The 9,847-nt window shown below is 38.8% G+C and overlaps 1 protein-coding gene across 1 annotated transcript; it reads left to right on the plus strand.

The window, feature by feature from the left end:
• Window positions 1-1,521: 1,521 nt before the first annotated feature.
• LOC103355305 (nesprin-2-like) lies at window positions 1,522-8,810 on the plus strand (the record flags this gene model as incomplete). The annotated part of the gene is made up of 9 exons (XM_008279046.1): window positions 1,522-1,629; window positions 1,942-2,046; window positions 5,078-5,139; window positions 7,046-7,141; window positions 7,314-7,391; window positions 7,471-7,563; window positions 7,738-7,934; window positions 8,184-8,383; window positions 8,710-8,810. Coding segments are annotated over exons 2-9 (903 nt in total), but the record flags the coding sequence as incomplete, so codon positions are not given.
• Window positions 8,811-9,847: the final 1,037 nt, after the last annotated feature.

A 9,847-nucleotide genomic window follows, 5' to 3' on the forward strand; every position in this document is an offset into this window, starting at 1 on the left:
AAACAAGAACAATTTGACCTACAGCCACTTGTTGGAAAAAAAAAAGTGGAGGCATTGTGTCACCCTTGCATGAATGTTGGTCTCTCAGCCAGCCCTATAAAACTGTCTGGCTCAGCCCCCACTTAGCAACCCAAGATTATGTTTTATATACATATATATAAATATATATATATATATAAACACATACAAGTAAAGGCTGTGTCAAACTTTATGGATTAGTTAACCACCTGAACTCAGAACTGAACTGTGACACATTATGAGTGAGATCACAGGCCAACAACTGGTCACTAAGAGTTTCCAGGTTTCATGGTGTTGTGTCCACATGTTTAAAATAGAATAGAATAGAAATACTTTATTAATTCCCAAGGGGAAATTTGGCTGTTACAGCGCAAAGAGTAAAGTTACCACCATCATAAATGCAGATAAATATGCGAAAATATCCAGTAGGTAAAAATAAACAATAAGAAAATACAGAATGCAAAATGCAGTGTAATATACACTCTAAGTAATAATAAAAAAATCACATGTGATAAACTTTAAATTAAAGCAAATTCATTTTTACTTACTTTTTTATTTATTTACTTTAGGTAAATAACTGCTGAAATTATTTTTTGATAGTTACCCTGGCATGTTTGAGCTTTGCTAAGTCAAAATAGCAAACTAAAGGAGTTTGATGATTGTTATTTACTTTTTCATGCTGCTGACAGATTCCTTTTCCTTATTCTGTCTTGCCTATTCTCAGAAGACATACACTACAATAACCTATTAGAGGGAAAACGCAATCCTCACTTTTAATTTCAACCACAGTGCATTTTCTGAGAGGAACAAATCTAACATTTCACAGCCTGTACTGCTTTTATATAGTTTGTTGTTCTGCCATTGCAGAGGTGGAATCTGACGTGATTCTGCAGCTGCTTTGTGCCACACAGACTGTCCACCAGCTCTGTCTGCTCACCATAGTGAAATAATAAATAAAACACTGGCACTGCTCTCAAGGATAAAAAAAGGTATTGTGTAACGTGCTGTTCAAAGCACCCACTGTCTCTCCAGGTGAAACACATAAAGTAACTGATAAGAAATTTAGCTAAGTCCTGTATATTGGAGAGTCATGGGTTTGAATGACCCCTTAGATGAACCTTGTTCCCAGTGGTTTTATTACTGCAATAGTGCACAGACAAATTAAAAAGAAAGGAAACAAAAAGGACACTAAACTACACTTTTGCTTCCTGAAAGAAAAGGATTTGCTTTTGCAAACAAAGCTAAAACACAAAGAAGTTGTCTCAAGCATTTGCCAATATATGATTAGTTTTTTGCCAAAGGGTACTAAGTTTGTCTGAGAACCTGCACGAGCACGAATGATTTGGTTGGACCTGCAGGCAGAGAGGGCGGGACTTTCCGCTCTTTTCTTTCCTCATGCTATAATACGCACAGGGCACCTTGTTTCATTTATGAGCAACTAAAGGCCAAGTCCTATTTGAAGGCGCGCAACACTTTGAATCAGCACAGAGTTGTGTCACTTTTAAAGGACACAGCTGAGGAGCTTTACTGTGCACTGTTTACACTCCACTGGGCACTTCATTGCAATATGCACTACAGTCGCTGTGTGTGGTGACTGCAGCCCTGCTACAGGTATGTTGAAGATTTGTGACCAGGTCGTCTATTTTTATGTGTCCACATTGTATCAGTGTGTTACCCGTTCTTTCCATACAGCAGTTTGTCGTCCTTGCTGAGCTTTTGATTTGAGTGTTTGCATGTGTGTGCTTGTAACTGTGTGTGTCAGTGGTAATGAAAGGGTGTGGATCAGTGTATTCCTAACATGACTAATCACGCAGTGAAGCTGTTTTGGAAAAAAAAATCCCCACCAGTATTCATTTTTTTGGGTATTGTGATTTTCTTTTGAGTAGATGATATACTAATCTGCATCTTGTGGACCTTCCTGAGGTTCGTTTTGGGCTGTGGTCAGAGGCTCCATGGCTTCAGGTGGAGCAGAAGAAGACGATGGAGGCATTCCATTGGATATTGACAATGTGCACATGCTCCTCCAAGGTCAGGCTATTTCTGTACTTTCATAGATGTTGTGACCCACTGCTGTCAGTTTTACTTTGCACCTACGTTGTTTACTGTTTCTTGTGTCTGCGCAACAAACACATACAGAAGATGGAACTTGCATTCCCACATAGTTTTTAATTAAAAAACATTTTTGTAGCTGCTTTGTTCACTGTTTGCCCAGCTGAATTGGAGAATTCAGTTCTTCTGTTTATGTTTGTTTAGTCTATGCAGTTTGTATTGTTAGCAATATCATAAAATAAGTGCTTTTTTTCTTTTAAAGAGTCCAAAACGGTTGAGAAAACCTCAGCTTGTTCAGCCCCAGCCATCAGGTGTACAAGTGTCCCTATAATTTATCAAGGAAAACATTCATTTTTCAAGTCAAACTGGTTTTTAATCACACATATAATCGTAGTTATTGTCCTTGAGTTTGATCAACAAACACATTGTGTTACTGCACACAGCATAACTACAGAGTAGAACAGGTAAATGAGGTTACTTCCAAATTACAATTACAGTTACAATTAATTTTGATTGTGCAAATATTTTGTAATTAAAACTTGTTAACTCTCTGACTTTTGTTCTCTCAAATATGAATTCATTTATTTATTACAAATCTGTCTTCTTGTGTTAATGAATATTTACAGCCTAATGTTGCAGCTTTGTCGTGATGCACATATCAAAAGGGAAAGAAGCTTTTGTGAATATTTTACATATATACTGTATAATATTTAACATTTCTATTGTGTACTGATGCAAGTTGTGTCTTTCACCTGTTTCAGGCCCAGTGTTTATTATGTATTCTCACATTTGTTAAAATCCGGTTCAGGATCAGATATTCTCTTATGGTGTATCAGAGAATATCTGATATAAACACTTTGACAATGCGCCAAAACACACACTTTGAAGTGCCGAAGCAGTAGTAGTAGTACTTCATGGGTGTGACCTGATAACCGAGTGTTTATGGTGCATATCACAAAGGCACAAATGCTATCAGCACTGAGTCCCTGATTCAGGTCTCAGCCAGTTGAGCCTTGCTGTATGTGTGTTCCCCTGACTGCTGAAAAGACAAAATGCCTCAAAACTAAGTAATATACAGGTTAATACCAAAAAAATCATACAAAACATCCTGTCACTACATTAAACGTCCCCTCTAAACATACTTGAAGAATATCAAATTACCCGAGTTTGAATAATAATTTCTATCTGATATGTTTTTTTTCTTCCAAAAAATGGTTCAATTACCTTGATGAAAATCCTTAATCTGATCAATTCCTCCTCCCTCAGTGAAAAAGCTGAAAGTTGATCTACTGGATGCACATTGTCTCCTATTTCATTCTCATTGTATGTGCAAGGCAACCCTAAAGTTTCCACATCACTTTAGTAGATTGCGTATTGCACTGTCTTCCAAACTAGCTGTGATGTGATAAATCCACACAGTAAAGTCAGGCTTTAGGTTGACACAGAGAAACTCCACCTTCAGCAGAACAGCTTGAAAAGAGTCTTATAATATTGAACTCTGAACATGCATCATTCTGCATCGTGAAAGTCAAGAAAAGGCCCAGTAAAGTGACAACGACCAAAACTGATTTCTTAGTAGAGGGAACCTTCGTTTGTGTGTGTATTCTGTTTGTTTGATTGCTTGAAAACATCTATAATTATGTATAGACTGTGTTTTGCTCTAAAAAAAAACATATTTGACTGATGCCAATCTTACAATGGACTAAGAGCATGAAAACACAATTTGAAGTGTTTGTGCTGTGAATGCCAGGTGAACTGGGTGGAGTCAAGCGAATAATAAGCGTAGGTGTTGCCTGCCTCGGCAGGCTCTTAAACAAACAGCAGAATCAGTGACTCAGTCTTCATGGTCAAGTTTGATATCAACAAGGTAGTCTATGGAAAGTGATTCTGATTCCCTCAGTAATGATATCAATTTTCCTTTAGCATGCTTGTAATCTAAATTTCATCTGTTACAAAAGAGACACAACTGTGTGATTCAGCAGTTTGGCCTTAACGGCAGCACAAACTGAGAACATGCCTGAGCTAAGACTCTAGAGAACAGACACTGCACAGAAAGCAGTGATTAAAGATGCATGAAAGTGACAAAAACCATCTAATTACAAGCATCATTCGTCTTTTTATGTTGGATGCAGTCATACAATTCAGTCATGCACCCCTAGGTGGTCTCTGGCTCTACTTATCCTGCTAATAAAGAAAAGTTTCAGCTGAAACAGGCAAATAGTCAATCTACAAAGCTACCTGTTAAACTTTCCATCATATTAGTCAGGGAAAACCTTTCTAATGTCATATATAGTGATTTCATAATGGTGTATACCATAAGAGTTTCATATTTTGGCAACAGGAGCTCAGGATGTGGTCTAGTACCCCTGTGTATGTGCATATGTCTCTGTCTGGAAGTTCATCATGACTGTGAGTGTGTCTCTATGTATATTTGCTGTGTGTGTGTGTGTGTGTGTGCGCGCGCGCGTGTGTGTGTCTCAGTATCTATGTCTGTCACTGTCTTGGAAACCATCCCATCTTGTAGTCAGATCCTAGCCCTTAGCCTCACTTTAGCTTAAAGAGGAAGCCTTCACTCCAGGGTGTCCAGAGCAAAAGACGAAGAGCAAGTTTTCTGATGCAGTTGACACTGTTCTTAGTTGTTACACATGGATTTGCTGACTATTGATTATAAGAATGGAAGGTCGAAAAGTTGTTCGGTTTTCTGATGTTGGTGAGTAGTTCATGACCTACATTTACCCACAGCACCCACTGCAGGTAACTTCACAGCAGCACGATCCAGCTATGAACACTACACAAGGGCACAGGTTGTTTGGAGAAATATACTGGAATGTATTTGATAAAGCATTTTGTACATTTATTGCATTAGCTGGTGGTTTTTAAACCAGCTGGAAGTGAAAGTGACAGTTCACAGAAAAACTTGTGAGTGGAGCTTTTGCATATGACATCAGAAAGCCCCTGATATATAATATGTCTTGCTTGTGTATAAACAGTTTCTTTCTTTCCCTAACAGTGGAGCATGAACAGATTCAGAAGAGGACATTCACCAACTGGATAAATGCTCAACTTGCTAAGGTATGTTGGGACGTCATGTTTGTGTGATGCTTGTATAATGACTGAGTATCTTTCATTGTGTTTGGGATATTCGTATCTCTAATGTGTTTCGAAGCCAACAAGCTGAAGGCAACACAGTCTGATGTAAAATAAGCAGTTGAAAATTTGAGTTTTATCTCTTTTATGATTGTCAGAGTGATAGTTCTGCTCAGGGTGATGTCAAATAGCTGATTGTTTTCCAAGTAAATGCTGCAGTTCCTCCACAATGACTTGTTAACACAGGTGTCAATTGAAAATCTATCTTTTGGAGTACGGTATTTGGGGATTTTAGAGTGTAGTGGAAAGAAGCAAGAGCAATACTGCAGAAAGGAACTAATGTGAAAATGTTACACAAACTTTGAAGGTGGCAGACATGCATCACATGTAACACATGTAAGAATAGAAGTGTTCTGCACATACTGCATTTATTCTCAAACATGAAAAACTTCGAGGATGTTTGTGTTGCAAAGAATCAAAAAACAAATGTCGATGTGGCCCTATCAGAATTGCAGATTAACGTTTTGCCTTAAAACATTTTTTTATTTTTGCACTTTATCATTATCTTAATATTCAATGAAAGAGTGGTAACATATGAAACATGTCCAAGAACATAGAAAGTGCTGAAGTGAGTGACGTCATGCTGCGGTTGAGCTGTAAATGATATGAAGCGAGCTGTGGAGTGTAACATGCTGACTCACTGGTCATGCAGCAGTGGAGCAGCTCAGGCTGGAAAGAGACCTTGAGCTGCTGACACGAGCCCGAAATATAAATAGTGGTCCAGCTGAGCAGAGCGGCACGTAATCTGAACCGAGACTCCTCTTCATAACCTCATGTTCATAGGACTGTAACTCTAACTCCAAAATCACTTGTTCATAACCTGCCATCTGTCACTCCACTCTGAGCCCACAGACAACTCTGACAGGCAGATACTTGCTCCATTATGTCTGTAAGACAGTGTTTACTGTTGTAACTTAATCTGATGCTTGAAGCCAGAAAATGCTTTTTGATAAATACATTAAAGTCTCATGTCTTTAAGATATGGCTATAAAAGAGTTGGTGGGCTCTCCCCCTGTGAATTTTGGGGTTTATTTGTAAAGGTGCTGTGTAGCATTAAAAAAAGGTCCAATTTGTCCAATTGACCAAATATACTATCTTATATTAACATTTATTGTCCCGCAAGTGTTGATATACCTGCATATACCACTACATTTTTCATAAAGCTTGGTGCTTCCTGTTGCACTTGAGCTTACTTTGGTTCAGAAATTACAATATACTACAATATGCAATGTCACATAAATGTCAAATGATTCTAAATTGTATCACCTCATGATAAATGCATTATTTCGACTATTTCTATTGAACAGTAGAGTGTTTGCTGTTATGTTAAATTAACCTAACACTTCAGATTGACTATATTAAAAATACAGATTCCCTACAAGGAACTCAATGCAACAAAAGTCAGTACATTCATTAGTGATATTCATATAATTCATGTGCCCCCCTTGTTTCAAGAAAGACTCAGTACTCTTCTGCATTGAGGATGCCAAATGTCTGGAAAAGGGCATTACCATTCTTCAGAAACAATCTTTTTCATGTGCTTTTTGCAAAGAGGTGGTGATTCTGTAACCGCATTCATCCAAATAGCCTGACTGGAAACTCACTTTTGTTTATATGGGGACAGATTTTTCAACTTGTGTGTCTTGTTAACGTAGAAAGAAGCAGTTATCGAGAGATGATACAATTTTGAATTATAAAATAAACAAGCCGACTGTTTGTGTAACTAGTCGAATCAGTGATGGATAACAGTTTTCACATTAAACTCATTTATTTCATGATATTGTGCCACTGGACTGATTTATTTAAGACTGGATTTTGTGCACTGTTACAGAGATGCCCTCCCTCATTTGTGTCAGACCTGTTTTCTGACCTCAGAGATGGGGCACAGCTGCTTGACCTGCTGGAGGTGATGAGTGGTCAGTCGATGGTGAGTTAACGTCTTTGACATCAGTGCGCTGAGCAGATTCCTAATTCTTCTCAGAGATCTATAATTATTCCGTAGACAAGCAGTAGGGGTGTTAAAAGCCAAAACAGAACATCAACATGCTAAAATGAATGCTGTCAGCGCTGTATAGCTGATTTTACAACTGTCTTCGTAGAAAAGACAAAGGGGCCGTGGGGTTTTCCAGCAGAGGGCCAACATTGAGACAGCACTGAACTTTCTCAAGAAAAAATCTGTAAGTTTACACACCAGAGAACACTGCAATATAACACCTGGAGTGTGTTTGACACTTTTGTCATGGCTGTTTGGTGCAGATTAAACTGGTGAACATCAACATCCCAGATATCATAGATGGGCGCCCATCCATCATCCTCGGCCTCATATGGACCATCATTCTCCACTGTCACGTGAGTACCAGTGTAGCAACTGTAAAACACTAATTAGTGCCTGACCTACTGTTGCTACTGCTAAATGCACTGATTATAAGTTTTGGTCAGATTTCACAGTTGAGGAAATGTATGAGGGTACTGATAATGTGATATATAGTAAGTGATTTATCTATGTCTTTCTGTCTGTTTCAGATTGAGGAGCTGGCCAATGCTCTCTCCTTCAGCTCTCGTCATTCCTCCCTGGACTCTCTGTCCAGCCTGGACTCCTGGTCTGGCAGCCCCGTCCCAGCTAGTCCGGTCCCTGCAGGCCGGACGTCGCCTCTCCACAGACGCTTCCGCATATCTGCCAAGAAGGCCCTGCTCATGTGGGTCAGGGACCAGTGCCAAAAGTAGGGTATTTATGTTCATATATTTTAATGTTTTTAACAACAGATTGTTTAGACTCAAGAGCCTTGTTTGTGGATGTTGTATCATTTCCCTGCGATTTACATTTAAGTGCTCCATAGTTTACTTTCTGAATATCTGTGTACAAGAAAGCAGCAATTACTAAAGTTTTGTGTCTTTTTTATGCGTTATAGTGATGATCATGATGAAGTTTTTTGTTGTTGTTATTGTTGCGTCTGTCTGTCTCTTTCCAGAGTTCATTGTTCTGTCAGTGTGAGGGACTTCAAGTCAAGCTGGAGAAGTGGAGAGGCCTTCCTGGCCATCCTGTGTTCTCTCAGACCACAGCTAGTCGACCTCTCATTGGTTCCGTCGAGAAGCAACCAGGAGAACCTGGAAGAAGCGTTTCACGTGGCTGAGCGGGAGCTCCACATCCCCCGCCTGCTGGAGCCCCAGGGTGAGGCTGATGATCTCTTGCAGGGTGTTTCGATAAAATGTTATATTTCTGCGTTACTGCATGAATCATCTTTAAAAATAATCACTTTTGAATCCTAAACTTTGATTCTCTAGTTGACTTAAATGCTACATATAGTGTAGAAAAAATTAACAGTTCAGATATAATGACTTTTAAATTTGCACTTAACAATAAATTTCAGTTTGTACTCACACATTACATTCTTGAGCAATAACATCACTTTTACTTAGTGGTGTTTAAGACAACTGAGAGTAAGCCCTGCCACGCTGAACAATAATTTGAACAATCATTTTCTTCTTTCATCTTAGATGTCGATGTCAAAGACCCGGAGGAAAAGTCCATTATGACTTATGTGGCCCAGTTTCTACAGTACTCCAATGACATGCCAACACCTGATGATCACCTGCAGGTAAGTAATCCAACAATTCTTCATTTCAATTCACAGTCACTTCATAAGAGACTTAGTTCCTGCCGAACTCACTGCAGTGCTTTCAGTGAGATGTTTTCCACCAGGAATCCAGTAAAATAAATGCATGACTGAGTACGTTGTACCAGAAAGCAGTCTGCTTTTTTGATTTCCAACAATTACATAGTGATTTTGAGGTACAAATCATTAAGGTTTATACTCCTGTCATCTTCATGTAGACGCTTTAAATCTGTGAACAACACCAAGAAACCAATTAGTCCTTCAAGCCTTTTGTTTTTACTGCAGTACATTTCTACCCCAGTAAATCTACAGTACAATTGAACTTACTTGCTGTATAATTACTGTTTCAGTTGGGTTATTAATGCTCTTTTAGTCCCTGCTGTCTCCCTGTTTGATCTTCCACAACCTCCTGCATGTCAACCATCTACCCTCCATATTCTTCCCCCTGTCTCCAACTCCGTTTTTCCCACTCTGGTGTGGTGGTGGTGGTGTAGCTGTTTCCTCTGGTCCAGACCTCCTTTCTCTCACCTGTGAATCTGCCTGCTCACATCACTCCAGCAATTGCTATGTCACCGCTGCGTCAGGTACACACCGAATAACGTCGGTCTTCAGTTTATCTTTCTGTCGTTTGGTGTTTTTAATTAACTCTCTGAGCTCCAAACTGCTTTTGGGCATATGACTAGATATAGAGAGAGCTCCAAAATATTTTCTTTGCATTATGATACAGTTATAATGCTAATCAGTCATTAAAAGAAAACAATAAAGATGATTTTTTTTTTTTTTATCAGTATTTGTTTAACAAAAAAACTTAAATTCAAAACATCTACCTGTCTCTAGCCCGATCCTCTCTGTTTAATGTGAATACTGACTGCAGTTTACCCCAAAAAAAGAGTTTTTGTTACGTAAACCATGGCTGGATGAGTCATGACTTCTCTGCTGCAGTAAGAAGTGTAGAATTTTTAGTTTTTTACAGGATCTGGCGCAAACAGTTAATATTTGGTGAATTTTTGAACGTGACA

The sequence above is a fragment of the Stegastes partitus genome, unplaced genomic scaffold, assembly GCF_000690725.1.
Source record: "Stegastes partitus isolate 25-593 unplaced genomic scaffold, Stegastes_partitus-1.0.2 Scaffold142, whole genome shotgun sequence".
Taxonomy (NCBI): domain Eukaryota; kingdom Metazoa; phylum Chordata; class Actinopteri; family Pomacentridae; genus Stegastes; species Stegastes partitus.